Source organism: Centruroides sculpturatus, unplaced genomic scaffold (genome assembly GCF_000671375.1).
Source record: "Centruroides sculpturatus isolate CEXI.00-Female unplaced genomic scaffold, Cexi_2.0 scaffold1208, whole genome shotgun sequence".
NCBI classification, from domain to species: Eukaryota; Metazoa; Arthropoda; class Arachnida; order Scorpiones; family Buthidae; genus Centruroides; species Centruroides sculpturatus.
The window spans coordinates 199,904-220,441 of NW_019385347.1; the positions used below are offsets into that span (position 1 = coordinate 199,904).

General features: G+C 31.0%; 1 protein-coding gene across 4 annotated transcripts in view; it reads right to left on the minus strand.

Annotated features, from left to right (window-relative positions):
- Nucleotides 1-19,020, minus strand: part of LOC111637927 (putative methyltransferase DDB_G0268948) — a 27,288-nt gene extending 8,268 nt beyond the window's left edge. For all 4 annotated transcript variants that reach the window (XR_002758758.1, XM_023383536.1, XM_023383537.1 and 1 more), the window contains exons 1-5: nt 18,848-19,020; nt 16,629-16,786; nt 11,770-11,986; nt 4,753-4,850; nt 4,532-4,666 (exon numbers count right to left, since the gene is read on the minus strand). Coding sequence is in view for 3 of the 4 variants with exons in the window: in XM_023383536.1 (XP_023239304.1) it covers nt 4,532-4,666; nt 4,753-4,850; nt 11,770-11,986; nt 16,629-16,786; nt 18,848-18,958 (719 nt within the window). In the remaining variant the exon portion in view is untranslated. The remainder of the gene's footprint in view (nt 1-4,531; nt 4,667-4,752; nt 4,851-11,769; nt 11,987-16,628; nt 16,787-18,847) is intronic.
- Between the last annotated feature and the right edge of the window lie 1,518 nt (nt 19,021-20,538).

Genomic DNA, 20,538 nt, shown 5'->3' on the forward strand with positions numbered 1-20,538 from the left:
AAAAATGCCATAAGCTGCTTTCTTCAGTAATTTTTTTTTAATATTGAATAAGAATTGTATAGAGCCAATTATATAATTTATTTAAATATGCATAAAAACTTTTTTTTTATTAACTCTTTTTGCCTCTATGTCTTTACTTTTATTTCTGTTTTTATTCTTGCCTATTTCAGACTTTGTTTATTAATATGACTTATTACACTGTTGTAGTTTCCTTTCTGTATAGCAATCAAGTGAAAAAAATATTTTGTTTTGATTTTTCTAAGTTCTCCTCTGTTTGCTATACAAAAACTACGCCAGTGTAATAAGTCGTTTTAATAAACAAAGTCTGAAGTAGATGAGGATAAAAAGAGTTTTTTTTTAATTAAATATAAATGATCTAAATATTATATTATATAAATGAAGATGCTATGATTTCTATAAATAATTAACTATAGCTTTTACACATAATATTTTATTTATTTTGAAATGTTCTTTGTAGGAAAATATTTATTTTTAACTCGAAAATAAAACATAACTATAAAAAAATGTTGTATTGGAACATAGTTTCTAAAAATACCAGCCCAAATATTTTGGAGATCATCTTTTTGAGAATGCACAATAAAATTAATTAACATTCTGGTGGAGTGGACTTAACAAAAGTCAGATGCTATGTGACCCAACAGAATGGCACTAAAATTATCCATCCGTACAATTGTAACTTAAGTCATTTACAGAATCAAAGTAGCAAAATCAATGATATATCAACCTTTTACAAATTATTACAATTAATAACAATACAAATAATTACACAGCAGAGAACAATGCCAACAATAAACCAAATTATGTAATACTGGACAATTTTGGAGAAGTGTTAAGAAATTACGATTACAAAAGATAAAAACAATTGGGAATAGTAGCATAACAGAAAATTATGTTAACAAGACAGTCCAAATATTAATATAGAAAACATGGCAAAACAATAGAGGCACTTCATTCCAAGGTGGGTCTTATCCACTTTCACTTAGTTTTCAGTATTCAACAGTCTCTTAAAGCTTTAAACTTGACAATGCAAAACAAAACTTGATTATTTTATAAATCAATGTAAAAAATGCCATAAGCTCCTGTTTTTAAACAATAAAAACATTTTACTATGATAGTTCTTTACGCTAGTAATTGGATAGCACAGTTGATACAAATATTTTATAAAGTGGCTAAGACACAGTTTGGAATTATGCACCTTGATTTATTGTTTTGTCATGTTTTCTATATTAATATTCAGATTGTCTTGTTAACATAATTTTCTGTAATTCTAATATTCCCAATTGTTTTTATCTTTTGTAATTGTACTTTCTTAATGTTTTTCCAAAATTGTCCAGTACAGTCAATCCCCCTATAAGATCATTGATTTTTCCGTTTTATCTGAATTACATGTTGTACGAGTCACTTAGATTTTACAAATACGTGTGCCGGGCTGTGAACGGCTCACATATTTGTAAAATCTANAATAGAGGCACTTCATTCCAAGGTGGGTCTTATCCACTTTCACTTAGTTTTCAGTATTCAACAGTCTCTTAAAGCTTTAAACTTGACAATGCAAAACTTGATTATTTTATAAATCAACGTAAAAAATGCCATAAGCTCCTATTTTTTAAACAATAAAAACATTTTATTATTATGATAGTTCTTTATGCTAGTAATTGGATAGCACAGTCAATACAAATATTTTATAAAGTGGCTAAGACACAGTTTGGAATTATGTACCTCAATTTATTGTTTTGTCATGTTTTCTATATTAATATTCAGATTGTCTTGTTAACTTAATTTTCTGTTATTCTAATATTCTGAATTGTTTTTATCTTTCGTAATTGTACTTTCTTAATGTTTTTCCAAAATTGTCCAGTATTACATAATTTAGTTTATTGTTAACACTATTCTCTGTTGTATAATTATTTGCACTGTTATTAATTGTAATGATCTGTAAAATGATGGTATATCATTTATTTTGAAACTTTGTACTTTAGACTATTAACTTGGCTGAAAAACAGAAAATTATTTCTTGCAGCTCCATAGACAGTAATAATTCAAACTTGAGGTGTCAGTTAGCATTCTGGCACTTTTTAATTCATGACTACATCCCTATATTACCCAGTGGCATGTTACAAGCTTTATGGAGTTCAGGCAAATTTGAATTAGGGACCCCCATGTATATTGTTAACTTCAGACATTTTTCTTTGGGAGAATTTATTGGGGAAATATTATTTTTTTTAAAGATTGGTTTAGGGGCCCAAGACGATTGCCCCTTTTGCCCATAGAATAATGCACCACTGGCATTACACCACTTGATTTCTTCCTGTATAGATATACAAAGGACATTGTTTACAAGACCCATGACTTTGCCAAAGGAAATGAAGTTCAGAATTGAGGGGAATAATGGAAAAATGGCATATCTCTCAAAACTACAAGAAATAAGTAATTAGTATCGATCTGTCTTTTAAAAAACTTTTACAGTTTTGTTGCATGCCCCATAATTTGTAAATACACATTAATAAAACATTGCGTATAAAAAGCTGGTGTATTGAAACAAATCCTCCTTTTTCTTGGAAACTTCTTTCATGTGGGATAAGCTATTTTTCCAGTGGCCGGATGGCTAAGCGGTCAAGGTGGTAGCCTACCGCTCTGGGGGACCCAGGTTCGAATTCGAATGGGCCAAAAAATCCCCAGGAATTTTTCGGGGGTGGTCCATTCGGATATGTTGGGTCTTGTCCCTCACCATCTGGCAGCCCCATTGTGGGCCTGGCCAAACCCATAACTTGCAAAAAAAGAGATCCTCTTAGTGCCCACAGGGCGGAAAGAATTAAAAAAAAAGGACTATTCTTCCAAAAAGTCTTCTTTCAACTGCTACTGCAATATAGTTACACTGCAATAAATGTTGGAGGGAAATTGATCATCATTTGGAAATTGTGCATGTCACAAAAGGTTCACACATTGAAGTTGTTTAGCATTCTGCAGTATTGATTATATACATAATAAGACTTTCTGAGTTACACTTTCATATTCTGTAAGCAGTTTTTCAGTTTGTTTTTTTATAGCTGGAAAATTAGGGTGAAGCACACTTGTGGCATGGCAACGAAAAGCCATGTTGAAAATGCATCATTACCTCATGGCAATGTGACCACATAAGCAGTAATATGCTTAGGTTCCAGTGCATGCATATAATATTCAAGATGGCAAATGATGACAACACTGCCATTATCCACATTTACAAATTTTGTTTTGTATGGTTCACTTTATTTAACTAGAAGATTTTGTTGAAGATTCAAACGAAGGTTTGGATTAGAGATATTGTCTTGGATCGAGAAAGAACTGGTGTGCAAAATATACTTATTCCTCGATTAAGATCTCTTGATAAAGAATACTATTTTGAGTATGATCTGTTTGTTTTGTCCTTTAAATTAAATTATATATTATTATTTGTGTAGAATCTGAGTTAAATTTATTATCTTTTCCTTTTATTCTAATGTCAGTTGTCTCAGTTAACCATGTTGAGCTTTCCACCATTAAAACAAGAGATTCTATGTTGACCTTGAAACAATCTGTTATTGGGTGATAGAAATGTGACTTGGCAGCTGCTGCCACAAAAGATACGAATTCGACCAACTTTCACGGTACAAGAAAAGCGGCACAAAATCAACTTCTGTGGTGAAAAAGTGACATCGTTCTGCCACGCCATGTATGTATCCCCCTTTACAGAATACAGACACCTCAGAAATAACCAACAATTGCCTTAAATATCTGGCTATAATCTGGCTAATTGAATTATTTATACAAAGTAATTTGTCACTAGAGGTAGACATTAGGCGCTATCTCTTAACTAAACTAATAAGTATAATTAGAAGGTTCTGAATTTATTTAACTACTTATTTAAATTATAATTATTAATTTAGTTAAGAGATGGCGTTTAACGTCTACCTCTAGTGACAAATTACTTTGTATCAATCATTTAATTAGCCAGATTATAGCCTGATATTTAAGGGGATTGTTGTTTATTTCTGTATATGCATCGGGTTGTTTATGCTTTGAGTTGTTTATTATTTATATACAGACACCTCAAAAATAATTCAAAATCAATCTGTACTCTTAACTGAGAACGCATTGTTTTTGTTAAATAACATTTACTTTGAAGTGTTTCTATTTTTGTTCCTATATGAAAAGCTAAATATGTAAATTAAATAATAACAACTGTAGCTTTATCTTATAATCTCCTTTCTATTCATTCCTGCAAAGCTGGCAGAAATTTTGCATTTCTAGACTTAAGAGTAGGATAATTTTTCTAGAAATCCAAGGCCAGTTCTGCCATTTTTCCATTCTGTTTGTCTTAGGCTTTCCAGTAATCGAACCCCTGCTGTCTTACCTAATCTTTTGTCTATACCTTCTGTTAATGGCATTACTCTTATTCTCTTTGACACTGACATAACAAGTATATACTTTTGTAAACTGTGCTCCAATACAGACATTTTTATATTTAAAAATTTAATTGTAATATTTCAATTACCTATTTTGAAATCTAGTCATTACAAATTCTGCTTTCTTTGCATCTTCCTTCAATAATTCTTGATAACTACTCCATGTGGTAAAATACCCCAAATAATTTAGAAGTGGCAAATCACTTTGATGAGTGACAGTAGTCCTAAAGAATAATACAATTTAACACATTTAAAATAAAATTCAACAATTAAAAACTTTGAAGATTAATAAATACATTTAGACTCAAACCTGATATAATCACGATACGGAAATGTAATGTCTTTATAATTATTATCAATGTGTTTTCTCTCAGGCGACCAATATTTTCCAATATCTTCTGCATAAAACTGTAAAAAGTTTATGGAGCTTATTAACAAACAGAAATGACATCTTCTTCAAACAAAACTTTGGTCTGATACAATTATAATATCCATAAAGAAATAATTTTGAATAAATCTCATTCTCAGCCAGTTTGGACAAAACACAGATATTTTAAATTAAAGGCAATCTCCATTAAAAATTCCACCAATAAACTATACCATTTGCACATTTTAAAAATCATGATAATACTTTATATTGTTATTCAAATTTCATGCTTAACTGATAAAGTAACTGAAGTAAATACATAAGAGTTTTAATAAAGAAACAAACATTTGTGTGTTGTGCATTCTGTTACATGAGCCTTAATAGACTAAAGAATACCAACCTGGGCTAGTTTTTGGACAAGTTACAAAATAAACTGGTATCACATATATCAGAAGTGATTTTCAAACAGTGTATTGTGACACATTGATGCCATAAATATTATGAAAGTATATTTTAAAAATGAGAATAAACTTATTTGAATAAAGATTTATTACATCCACGATCAATTACTATGTAGTCTAAGGCCCACAGGGTTACGGTTATTATTGTATACGAAATGCACCAGAAATGCAATTTTTTTACAAGTTTGAGAACTACTGGCCTAGAGTATTAATTAATGCTGGAAAGGAATAGAAATTACTTTTGTTTGTTTTCATCTGTTTTTACTTCTGCTTTTTAATATTTTTATCTTTGTTTCAAAGCTTTGATCTGTTTGTTGTTGCAAGTAACACAAGTTTGATCTTTAACTTTCATGTCTATTTAATATTTGTACCTTTTAATCTGGCAGAAATTTTCATCTTTAGTTACATTAATTTCATCATTCTCTGTAATAAAAATACGAATGATATATCATGTTACAACAACCAACAAACTTTGTGAAATTCTAATTATTTAAAGTTGTTTTTAAACACTCCAGACTTTTTAATTGGGTTATTCGAATTTAATTCCTTTCTTGAAAACTACCATCACTACAATAAGTTACGAAAATTTGACAAAAATCTAAATTGAGTTTATTCTCTTCCTTTTCATTATTTATAAAAAACTTGTGTTCTCCTAATCTTTAATTGCAGAATTCTATAATAAGAGTGCTGGCCAAGAACCTTAGATTTCAAGATTACATTTTATGAAAAATACAACAACATTGCTTAAAAATATTTTATGAATAGTTTAATACATAAACCTAGTGGTTTAAATTACTAAAAATTTAAATTTATTCACGAAAATTACTAATTCAAAAGTAGTCAAAACATATGTAATATTAACGTTATGCAAATGTAGCAGTCAAATTTTTTTTCATTTTTGCAAACATCAATCATAATTAGCATAATCTAGACATAAAATTGCAATAGTCTTATACCTATACTAACTCATATTAATTTTATATGTTCATAACTAAAACATTAGAATGTGATATTTTAAAAAGTTAGTCAGGTATCTTCTGCCATTTGTTAGCTTATATTATTTTGTTCCTAATAATATAATGACTAAACAAAGTTTTCTTCCAGTAAATGAAAAATACACTGCTTATATCATTGGGAAAAAAACACTGTGATGCAAGTATCCATATGGCATCTAATAAACTCAAAACAAAGTGCATGGAATATTTTCTTATATGATATGATCATTCAGAATAATTGTTACCTAAAACATAATGGAAATATTTATGATGCAAAAAAGTATTCAAGCGGAGAACTGTTCAAACTAATATCGAGCCTTCTTAAATGTACAGATGTACAGCACAGTACACACAAATGGTGCCATACTATACAATAATTTCACATTACAAAAACCGTACTTTGATTTTTTAAATAATCAATATAATTAAGGTCTTAATCTTCATTAAATGACATATTTGAACAGAGTATTGTGTTAATTAATAATTATCATTACATATCAAAATTAACAAATATTTTCATAAAGATCAATTTGATATCCAATCCAGAGAAATTTAAAATGATCTAAAGTGTTATGAAAAACTGACTATCAATGTGTTGTCAATAATATTTAAAAAAAATAATTAACATTTACATTTAAAAAAATGAAAACTTTTAAAATGTAATTCTACTAGATGAGCCCAGCATTGCATGGACAAAAAGTAACGATAGCAAAGATTAAGATTATTAGATTATAGCCGATCTTACCCATTTTCACCGAGTGCAAGAATTAGGTTCCCCCTCTTCCAAGACTAATTAGAAAATTTTTAGCTATCTGCTTACCACACTAGAATAACAATAATTAAGACTCACTGCAACCACTAACCAGTGCATAGTACCACTAAGTGATGAATAATAAATGTTTTCGTAACTCTTTCTGGGTTCTTCTTCAGGTTTACTGAATTCAAAAAAATAAGCTGGATCTTCCAGAATCATTCATAAATATAAAATCGAATATTAAGACAAAGAGTTTGAATAAAGTGAACTTATGTGCATGCACTCCCCGTGTCAACTTTATATACAATGGAACACTAAATATTGTTGAGAATTTTTAGAAGGGTCTAAAAATATGTTCAATTTCTCGCATAAATGCAAAAAAGATATCTAAAATAGTACAGTAGAAGCCGAGTTCTTCAGGGTAATCCTTAACCCTCTCCCTCATAGTGGGAATTTCGAAAAATCCCTTCTTAATGTGCATTCTCGTGGCAAACCCTATTAAAACACAATGAAAAATGCAAAAAGCCACATCTAAAATAGTACAGTAGAAGCCGAGTTCTTCACAATAAGCCTTAATCTTGTCCCTCTCCCTTGTGGGGGAGAATTTCAAAAAATCCCTTCTTAGTGTACGTTCTCATGACATACCCTAACTGTGTACCAAATTTCAACTTTAAACTCCTAACCATTTGGGCTTTGCGCTTATTATTATTATCATTATCAATCCATCTCGATTATATTATAAGATTAGTAAAAAACAAAGATAGAATGCATGATGAAATACACTATTCAATTCTTACACAATAATATTTTACAGCAAGTCAGATAACAATGACATTTAAGATTTACAAATAAGATTAAAGAGTGAAATATACCTGACACACTGAAAAAACAAAATAAAAAATAAATGCTATTTCATGTAATTTATAATAGAAAAAATTTACTTTTTGTTAGCATTTTGATTTTTTAAATTTACATACAGTATGACAGTCTTGTTTTATGCAAGAATTCTGTCGTCAGATAATCATACTGTATTTCTGCACATATAAGAACATACTCTCATACAGTATGTCAAAAAATGTTTCCCACTCTTACAATGCTGAGTGAAAAGTCCTAAATAAAATTTACACAAATCAACTAATTTACATAATAAAGGCAAAAAGATAAAGCAGAAATCTAAAGTAATCAATAAATAAACTAAATTTTCTAACCCCCTTAAATTAAGAATGGATTAATTTTAATTTGAAGATATAGGACTACTACATCAAAGAAAGAATAACACCTTATAAAAAATTATTTAAATACTGCACAAGAAAAGAAATTTACTAATATCTTACAAAAGTATACTACGGTAAGTAGAAATGGAGGTAGAGCTTTAAAATTTTGAATCAATCAAAATTTAATTTATGCAGATGAATGGAAAAGGACTATTGCAAACAACAAAAACAAAATTATTCAACTTAACAAAACTACATTACATTATAAAAATATCCACCAGTTAACCAGTGTTTGCACAGACATTATTAGAAGTATTGTGAAAAAGTTCAAAACCCATGAAACTGACAAATTTTCCAAACTCTGGATGGCCAAGAAAAACTGATTCACAAGGGCAGAAAATGCCTCAAGAAGTAAAGAAACTCCATTTTTATCAGCTCTAAAACAAAACAATTTTACAAACAAAGCCTCGAAACAGAAAATTACTTCAAAATAAGTCAGAATAGTAACTCCCAGCAAGGAAAAAGTGACTAAATGGTTACTGAAATAAAATTAGTCAACCATAATAATATATATTATTTGTAAGGAGGCGAGTCCAAATGTTATTTTATATTTATGGGTTTTGTTTCATTTGACGTTATAATTTAGTTTGAGAATGGTTTTTTTTTTTTTTTGTTTAAAGGGCAATAACTTATTAAATTATATGCCTTTGTGTCCTTATCTTATGTTTAGTATGTAATTTGTCTACAAGAACTTTTATTTTATTACTAGGATTTATTATACTGGTGATTTGATTCTGCAATTCAAGAAAACATATCAGAAAAAAAACCAGTTTTTATTTTTCACTTTGTCTGATAGAACGATGATAGGTATGATTGGTTTTGTGCTATTAATGCTTTTGAATGTTGATGTATTTAAAAAACAAAAATCTAAATTGTTGGTCATAAACCTGGTGATGACGGACTGACAGTCTGAAAAACAATGATATCGTGTAACATGTGTTCAGGGGTAAAATAAAGACTGTTTTTTTCTGATATGTTTAAATAAAGTCCTTGTAGACAAATTATGTACAAGCAATAACTTATTTTCATTATTAACTAATAGTAATAACAAATAAAGCAATCGTAATTTGTAATTATGACCATAAAATACCACAAATCGAGCTTTTGGCTATTGGCGCCGTTTGCCACAGTGGCATAATTTAGAACTAATGCTTGCACAGGGTTTAGACATTTGTGCACAGTTCTCGCATTTGCACCAGAAATTACTTTCTCATTTCTGAATAAACATTGTCGCAATTGTGAATTCTGGTCCGATAAGTTCATTTTCATATGTTTTTATTTTGTTTTGGTTTTCTTCTCTTTGCTTTATCTGTATATTTTGATCTGTTCTTTACTTGGTTTCTTTATTTTTTGTAGAACAGAACAGTAGGCTAATAAGTGCTGGGATGGTCAGCCAGTTTGATAATTAAGCATAGGAAGAGTCTATTTAGAAGATATATGGTGTGTCTCTCTTAAAAAAAATTGAGAGAAAAATTACCTGTATATTTACCATTCTTTCTAATCAGTTATCTACTTATCAGGTGAATTCGAAGACATTAGTGCTGAACTTTCTCTTTTGTTTTTTTGTTGCACTCCAGTCATCAGTTCATAGAGTACGTTTTTTTATCTACTTAAATTTTGCAAATTAAAATTTTTAATTGGTTAAAATTATTAATTAGAAAGAAGTTTTCAGAATCACAAAATTATTAAAATTTAAAACAAGAGATTTCATTAAATAAAAATCCAGAAACGAAATGCATAACTTCTCAGTGAAAACATGACGACATAATAGAAGAAATTTAAAATTAGTTCGCAGCACCATCCTTTACAAGATTTTGTTAAAAAAACAACTTTTATAGTATTAATAATTACAAAACTACAAATAGTTTAATTTTGAGGGTAGAGACAAGTTTTATATAAAATTATAAATGCTAATAAAGAGTAAAGCCCTCAAATTGAAGATGTGAAGGTTACTTGTAAGGGGCTTGTAAACTGTACTTTGAAAAAAGTTTTTGTTGATGTTAGACTGTGCGCTCTCAAATTTATAATGTTGTGTAATTAACATTTTTAAGACCTCAAAAGTCATGTAATAAAATGAAGTTTTCAACCTACAACAAGACATTATGGGTGTCACAATTTTAAGTATTTAATTAAACATTAATTAATGAAGTAACATGTGACAGCTTGGTGGTAGAAAAAGTGAGAAATAGTGATGTATTGCTGGAATAGTTGAGAAAAAGTGACTAATTTAAAAATATTCAGAAATATGAGAGTAGGGATCTGTTCTGAGGCCTGTAATGCAGGTTTTTACATTATATTTTGTTACTTATTAAACAGGTAAATAAAAATAAAAAAATGTACATTTTATTCTAAATTTAATGTTTTACATGACATTGACAAATGCTTTCATTTATCTATATCACTTTTTACTTTTTAAACAATGTTAAGAGATATAAAGTTGTTTTTACAATTTAAATTTCCTTCTTTTCAGTACATTTTCTGTAAATTTAGTATGTTTTCTGTCAAGTTTTATTATACAAATTTACCTGAGGCAACACTGCCTGTGATACATGCTTCATCCACCTACTGACTGATACAGGAATGAGCACTGCCTTTCTCTCACTTTATTTCCAACAGCATTTAAAGGATTGTGTGTATCAACTTATCAACTTTACAGCAGATCAAGGCAGTACCCAGTCCTATCCTCATTGAAGGGGTTGTGAAAATCAAAACTTTTAGCCTAGCACCAGGCACAGATACAAAATGTGTGTACATTAACATATAAATTGAAGAGAAGTGCATTTCTGCTAAGAAAACTCAATAACAAACTACTTTTGATGGTATTTTAGAGCATTCATTACCTACCTTGATTGCTCTGGCCGCATGCCTTTAATGCAGAATACAAAGACACCTACATATTATACATACAGACTCATCTTGAGGCATGTGTGTGTAGAATCCCGAAAGAATGGTGTATTTATACCATTGACATGATTGAACATACACCAATGATCAAAATTTCATAGGGTATATGCACCCTGGCTTGTCATAACAGAGCACATAGATGAAACACTTTACAAAGAGTATTTGCACCTATCATTCTACAATATTCATTTAATTATTGTATCTTAAAATCACAAATACTGAATTTTAAATATTTAAATTACTATGCTTGCACCCTGTCAGACGAAAAGATCAAACTTATCCAGACCTTACAAACCACTGTTGCAACCAGAGAAGCAGCCACATTGAAACCAGCTTGAATACTATCAAAATCTGTACTTTGAGCTACACATCAATGTACTGGCAGCTTAATTTTGATTGGCTAATAAGATATTACAGAAAAGTGCAGTTCCCTCATGGATAGGTACTGTACACTTACCCACTTTACCTTAATATTTCCATATATCAAATTAAATAAATAATGGAGAATTTACAATAATTGTAATTTATAAACATGTTAAATCAGAAATAACTTTCTGAAACCAGTAACATACCTTATTCACTACGTCTACAGCTTTTTCTCTTACATTCACATCCAAAGGATGAGGCATCATGACAGAATATCCATACATGGCCAAAACTCCATTTGGTACAAGTAACCTGTTGACTTCATTATAAAATTTATCTATGTTGAACCAGTGGACGCTCTGGCTGGCTGTGATGAGCTGAATGCTTTCATTCTTGAGCTTTGTGTCTTCGGCAGAGGAAACTCTGAAAATTGTGAGGTCCTAAATAATCTTTCCAATAATAATGAATTAAATCCAAAGCTCTTCCTCTAATTTTTAAGCTCATTTATGTAGTTATATAACATTTGTTAATTTTACTTTATTTTAAGTTTTTATTTATTAGACAAACAATATATAATAGTATTAATACCTATTTAAAATGGAAAAAGCCAACATAATATAATTGTATTAATTATAATTCAGATTATATAAAATTAATCATCTCATTCCAAAAATCAGTAAAACTCTCAAGGACATTAAAACCCTAAATTATTGGGAGAAACTTTTAAGTAATTAAATCCAATATTATAATTATAATTCAGATTTCGTTTAAAACGTTCTTACGGAAGACTTTTCAAGATACTATGGATATGAAAGAGTCAATATTTATTACATGTTTGATGTTGAGATGAAACACTTTTAGAGACTGACACATGTTAGCATCACATCTTACACAACTGTTTTTAATTTAAATATAACATTGTGCCAGCACAATGTAATCTTTAAATTAAGCATATTTCAAACAACATTCAAAAGCTGGTTTAACTCTGAGTAGGAAATTTGGTTACTTTTTAATCATTGTTAAAGTTGAGAATAAAAATAGAGTTCACTCTTCAAAAGGTCTTGGAATGAAATGACTTCATGAGTGTTCCTTATAAAGTGCAATCATAAAGTCACTCTGCAGCAGGCCATGCCCGTGCAACTCGACCGAGTGGTGACATCATAATTCTTTGACAGGCCGTCTGCCCACTATGTCATTACTTCATTTGTGGAATCTCCTCCTGTTTTCCCAACTGTTGCAGAGCGACTTTACAATTGCAACGTATTTTTAACAGTTTTTAACACAGCATCATGACCTTTTCTCATTAAATGATACTTCAGCTGACAAAAATTCACTTTTCAATATTATTATTAATTTATCATAACTTCTAAACATAAAAGTTGTCTTTAATGTAATTTTATTTTACTACAGTTTTGTTATGATTTTTATCACAGTTTGCAGAATTTATAAAATTATAAACTATAAACTGTGATAAATCCAAGAAAATAATGAAAAAAGCATGGTCAAAATAACAAATGTTATGATTGCACTAAAGATTAATAATACAACTCGTGTGACAATTCATCAATTAACGAAACCAGATGAGAAAGAAGTGCCATTAATCAGATGAAAACAGCACTAATGATACATGCATTAAGATATCCAATCAACTGAAGAAGAAATGGAAATAGATACTTTTATATAAATGAAAATATGAGGGTAAAATATAGAAAAACACTGTAATTTGCATAAATAGTCGAACTACTTCAGAAAATACTCATATTTGACTAAAAATTATCCTGTAATTATTTTGATATTATGTAATAAAACTAAAAGTTTATCAATAAACAACCACTTTTCTAAAAAACTGGAACTGTACACATAGAGAATCACACCTAAATGCAAAATTTCCAGCAAAGAAACACCCAAATTCAATATTTGAACATTTTCGGCCACTACTTTATCGGCCCTCTTTGAGAAATGTAAAACAAATAGAACCATTCTATTTATAGAATGTAGGCATGTTCTAAGTTTAAAAGTTTAAAAAAAGTTTGAATAAAGGCTGTGACGTATCGTATCTGACGTATATTTTTTAACAGTCTAAATAGTACTCCCATGCATTTGGTACATCACGTGATCTCTGTAAACTTGTTTTACAATTGGAAGAGCAGTCCTTAATAAACTTCAAACATAATATCCTTATTTACACCTGATATTTTGATGACATTTTGATTATATGGAGAAATAGACCAGATATTTAAGGTGTTTAATAAGAACAACTATGGATTAACACTAAAATTGGATCAAGAAAGCTACACTAATGTTAATTTCTTAGATATCAAGATTCAAATAGCAGATAAGTTCAACACCTCAATTTACCACAAACCTGCTTAGGTCCCCCTATTTGTACTGGGCAATTCAGCTAACCTGTGGTCATATAAGGCAGCCACTTTCTGCACACTGGTAGCGAGAGCCTACTATGATATACGAGGCTAACAGTTACCAACAAGGAATTAGAGCATCTGAAAGAAGTTGCACCCAACCATGGGTACAGCTACTCAATTATCAACACTCTGGCATCCACACATCTGACTGTGTCATCCAACACCAATACCAATTGTTTACAAAACAGAAGCTAATCAGGTACAAACCATCCTTTCATCATGTATACAGGATGATTGCAAAAGATTTAAACATACTTGTAATGTACAAAAGAAAATCCAACATTTTCTGCCTTCTAACGCAAAGCAGGACACTGAAGACGCAAGAGCACCAGGGGTTTACCACATCCTGCCGGAACTATAGGTTCAACAGAATACTAACGTATATAAGATCCATGTACTGTAGTAGGGGACAAAGCTACCCTAATACACAGGGTCTTCGACTGACAAAACATTAGAGCATTGGAAGTTGTAGAGGGCAGACAGAAGTGGAGCCTGCATCAATGCAGATGCCATTGATGTACCAAATGCAAGGAAGTACTATTTAGACTCCTAAAAAATATGTCACAGCCTTTACTTTTTTGAAACTAAAAACTATAACCCTGCTAAATTCTATAAATAGAACTTTTTTTTTTTTTTGTTTTCCTGAAGAGGGCTGATAAAGTAGTGGCCAAAAATGTTTGAATATTGAATTTGGGTATTTCTTTGCTGGAAATTTTGCATTTAGGTGCGATTCTCTAAAAGTTTAATAGAGAAAAACATATTATAACCAAAAGTATTATTTCAATATATCAAATCATAAAAATAATAGTATATTATCCTTATTTTTTTTGTATTATATAAACAAAATACCAAAAAGCTAAACTTAAATGTTGCATTACAGAAATACCATTAAAAAATAATTATGATCAAGTGCATAGGCCTAGTGATAGTAAAAACTAAATCACAATGAAATTTATTTGAACAAAATACACAAATGTCTTCATAAAGCTAAACTTTAAAACTAAAATATTGCAATAAATTATCTAAATTAAATATGCAAAAATATTAATTTTAATTTGGGAACAGGAAGTGGTTTTTTGGAAATGGCTAGAACTGTTGGAGGCTTCTGATCCAGAAATTAAAATTTAGTTTGGAAGTGAGACAATTTCAGAAAACCAAGAAGTTCTACAGAGTGAACTAAACACCATTCCAAAAAGATCCTTTTGTGAGGGCATATGTAAATTACCAGTGTGTGCAAAAATTTTAACAGCTCTTGGAGGTATGTATTTTGAAGACTGATACTAAATTGATTCATTTCTGTCAAAAGCTTTTAGTAGACACACCTTGCATAATAGTTTTGTATCCTTAAATCATTAGCAGACTGATGGCCAAGTGGTTAATGTAAAAAGGTTCTATTAACTAGTGACAACTTATAATCTCAAATGTATTTTTTACAATTATACTTGCTTTTCAATTGTTATAAGGTATGAGCTTATCGACAAGGAAACGATAAAGAAAATTTACTTTAAAACTTATGCGGTTTTTCCACTGCCAGAGTATTGTTATCATAATCCTTCTCAACTGGAAGATATTTTTTTTATAATTTGCAACAACACTTTTTTTTCTTTGGAGAAATTCTGACACACTCAATGCATCACTAGTCACCATTTTTCTGATGTCACAGACAAACAACTTGAGTGGTTGTAAAACTCCTAAAAGAGGAGAGTAACAGTGAAGAAAGTAATAGCCAATGTTTGGTCAAGGTTTGTTTAGATGACATTCAGAAATAAATGATCATCATCTTCGCAATACATTTTAAACTGTTTGGCTGTTTGTCGTTGTTTAATGTAAACTCTGTCTTTGCAATCAGCAGATTTTGTCATAGACTAAAATTTTGCTCTGTTGCCCACTAGCAACAGAGCAAAAGTATATTTCTGTGCAATTGTTTTGACAGATACATAATAACCATTTTTTATAGTAATATACATAGGAAAATTTATCAATGCTATAGTATTGAAAAAACAATCACTCTGAATTTATTCTGACACACCCTCATACATGTTATACATGGAATTCTATTCCCAGCAAGCCAAAAAGAAAAATTAAAATCTCTTAAGATAAAAAATGTTTAGTATTTTTATAACAACTATGTTAAAACTTTTATGCATTACAATGTAGATTAAACAGAAAAGAGACGATAAAAGTTAATTTTCATAAATATGTAAATCATAAATTTGGTAACATCAAAACTAGCAAAAGAAATGTATCCACACAATAGCTCAATTTTTATAATTTTGTAGTACAAGGGAGCAACTTGTTCTGAAATTCAAAAATTTGAAAGTCCAGTCAAAAATGTACTTGAACTGTGCATTATGGTATTGATAAAAATAGATATTTGCTAATCTGTTTTAAATGTAATTTAAATCTGTTTTAAATGTGTTTTAAAGCTGTTTTAAATGTAATTTGAAAGTCTGATAATATTTTTTAAGTAATGATTTTTTTGTACAGGTGCAATTTTACTTTATTCTAATGCTTTGTGATATTTTGTTAATTGATAATACTTATCACATATATAATGATTTAGAAATGTAATCCAGTCTTTCAACTATTGAAATCTTAGATAAAACTACTTTAATTAATAAAAGAACTATTTCCATACTCACTTGTATTCTACATTTGTGAATTTATTGTTTTTAATTGCTTCTTCAATCTGTGCCTCGCTTACATCGATACCAGTTACTTTTTCAAAATGTGAAGCAAACAATGCTGTGCTTTGACCAGATCCACATCCAATATCTAATGCACGATTCAAAGTTGTAATCTATCATTAGATTTAAAATAATTAGAAATATCGATAAAAAAAAATATATAATAATATAATATAAAGAAGTTTAAAACTAAAGAAATTAAAATTAAGGAAAAGAAATATGGAAGACCGACATTTATAAAACATTATAAATGACGAAGTACCGAAAAGAATTCAACTATACGATAGATATCGTGGAAGGATAATATATCGAGAAAACTAGTTTTGTTTTATATAACGATCAAAATCAAATGTCTTCGGCCAAACAAAATAGTTAATTAAATTTTTCTCGAAATTTCTGGGAGATTATAGCTTTCGTATCGACTATAAATATTTGCAAGCTTTAGTTTAATCTAGAATTTAAAATATTTAATGGTAAACCATAGATGTTGTCACCTATTCTTTAGTCTGCTTTAATATATAGCCTACTCAATAGTTAACCATCTCATCAAATAAATACACAAGGCCTCAATTCAGTAGTTGGAAAATTTAAAATGTTTGCCAAATTCCAGGAGTGTCCAGAAGATTGGCAATCATACTACGGAGAAGGACGGAGATTATATATAAGGATAGTAGATATAGCCAGTAGTTAACTACTAATATAATTAAACAATCTAGTTAGCTACTAGTTAGCATGTTTAGTTTCAACTGCTCTAACTAGTTTTCCTTTTAATTAATTACAGTATAATGTTGCTTTGGCAATTCACGTCAGCAAGTTTGGTTAAGCCGTTTTACTCGTTTTAAGTAGTTGTAGTGTTTGAAATTTTTATATTGCCAGTTGACAAAAGTCAATTCAAATAAAAGCAACCAATTGGGTATCAACATTTTGCTACGCACGTGTATAAAAAAATATATAGTTTGTTATATAAGTATATTTTTATTTTGTTTTGTACTTGCATTGAGTTATTACTCTACTTCTTAAAACGGCTGGCAGAAGTTTTCACGTAAAATCAGAAATTTAAAAAAACAATATTGTTAGTTTTAGCACGTCGCACTACCGACAATGCATTTTTAGATTACAACATTCACCACATTGCTGCCACGGAACGTCCGTTTTCTTCGTCGGGACAAATTTTAACTACACGACGCAGAACGTCAGACGAAAAATTTGTATTCTCGAGACGTCGGTCATAAAAGAAATAAAAATGTTAAATAATAAGGACAAAATAAAAACATAACTATTATTTTAATCCGGTCAAATTTTTGATTGTCTATTTCCGATAGCATAAATGTTGTTAACTAGTAGTTTTGATTACTTTTATAAAAACAAACCAAGTATATAGTTAGCCACAGTAGTAGCTAAATTAAAGTACATTGCTTTTTATTCTAGTTAACTAGTTTTTACCCAGTTAGTGCCCATCATTAAAAGATGGTCATACGTCAGTGCAAGCATCCACCATCGTTACAAAACAGATTCATTGAAAAAAAAAAAAGGATAAACTGCATCCTTTCTCGTTTCAACAAACGACGAGGACAGTTTAGCTAAAATAAAGGGCATCCGGCAACCCTACGGGTCTGCGGGAAATCCCAATTTAGATCCGGATAGGATCACAGTATATTTTTTATCGCAGTCTGCTACAAAAGCACAGAGTTCTTCTCGCTTCCACGCTTCCGGCTCGGGCCGGCATTCAAACGTTTTTGCGAACGCTCGCGCCACAACACGGACCAAATTACATCGTTGGCTTCGAGTAGCCCGCTCGTCCGTCTTCAGAATATTTAACCTTACATAGTTTTAGGGGAGTCGGCGCAAGCATTAGCGGGCACCGAAGCACGGGTCCGGGACGGCCCGGACCGAGGCGGAGCGCGGAGAATAGGCAGTAGTACCGATCGGCGGTAAAAACAGACCTTTAGAGACGAATATCCGTCCAATGATGGCACTTACTGTATAAGTATAGCTAGCTACATTGACTGTTTGCACGTACAGGAGAGGGATCTAACTCTGGGGTGAAAAATCCTCATTCCGAGTTCACATCTTTCCCTAATTTGTATATAAGTTGATACGTAAGAAAGTACTCGAGCGATCGTCTTACAATTATAAAGTAACTCAGCACGAGGAAGTCGTCACGTGGCACTCACCTTTTCTTTCAGGTATTGAATAATTTTTTCGGCCACGGCCGGCGGAGACCGTGGCCGATATTTTGCGTATTCCGCCGCGTGTTTGCAACCTTCGAACAATCGGCGCGCCATTTCCCCTTTTATATCGCATGGAAAAATCTAGCAATGACCATTATAAACGACCGGTCATTGCTTCTTTTCGCCCTCTGACGGACAAAAATATTAATACCGTATAAAAATGTAATTTAGTTTGTTTTTTAATTATTATTAATTTTTAACTCGTTATTAATAATCGGCAATTTGAGTTTATTAATGAATAATATATCAAATACTTTTTGTTTATATAACAAGTAGATAATAAGAAAGATAACAAGCATTTCTAATGTTCAAAGTGTCCGTCACCCGCTTTGATATAAACCTTCATCCTTCTTTCTACTTTTCTATGGTTGTACGGGTGATTTTCATTGGAAAGGCAGCCCATCTGGCAGAATTCCTCCAATGCCTCGACACTCTTGTATGGGATTTAGAGCAGACTTTCGGCCGAAAAGTCCAAGTTTCTTTTTGAACAACGTTCTTATTTAATGATTCTATCACCGCTTGGACAATATCTGTTCTAAAGTTCGTGGCACTCTATTTAACCCCTAATGATACAAAACGGACTTCTGCTTTTCCTTTCCAACTAATCCCTGCTCGGACCATAAGACTTAAGGGATGGTGAGCTCTTTGAGACTTCACTATCTTTCACTGATTTGGCCGAACATAATTTGCAACGGTATTTCATCTACAAATTTTCTTGTTAAATTTCCACAGAAAGTTTTTTTTTAATCTATGAAAAGAATATTTTTCACATCTCTGCAAAAGACGGCAAGAGTAAATCAGCCTTTTATTCTTTTGAGCCTGTGTCAACGTGTGATAGGCCTTAACTTTTAAAGTCTTAAACTCGCGGTCCTTTTCAATGCTAGACGAAGGGTCTTGAGAAGTTCATCAGCAACGCCAGCTTTTTTTTGGCATCGGCGAGGATTTATTATTCGGCTCTTCAAACGCTTAAGCATTCCTGGAATTCTTTTATCTCGCGGACGACACATTTTAGTCGGTTTTCAATACTATTAGTTTTCTCATACCTCTTGATGGTGCGATAAACCAAGTTTCTTGTAAAATTCCAGGTTTTAGCGGATGGCAAATTTCAGATTTCTTGAAGTAGAAGCTGCCGAATTGTTCCATGTTTTCTTTGTAATCTGTTCGTGCTAACAGAACAAAGACCGCAACTTACCTTACGTAGAATTCGAGAGTCGTTCGAACAGAATATACCACGTATCAAAAGTTTTAAACCATGCTCGGGTCGGGCGCGAAGGTGTCGGCGTAATGTTCTGGGGAACCCAGAATCGAATTCGTGGAATCTTTTGCAGGCGGTCTGCCCTAAATATATCGAACCGTCCATCCGGTCTCATTGTGGGCCCGGCCGAACCCATAATGAGCGTGGAAAAAAATGTCTTCGATGCGTCCACAGGACGGAAAGATTGACGAGAGCCACGCTCGTTAACTCCGAAATTCCGAACCTAGATCAGAGATTTCCTACCCTAAACGTATCATTAATAGTTGTACCATTAGTACGATTCTAGAACACATCTAAAGTAGGAAAAGAGTTTTATATCTGAACATAATTTGCAACGGTATTTCATCTACAAATTTTCTTGTTAAATTTCCACAGAAAG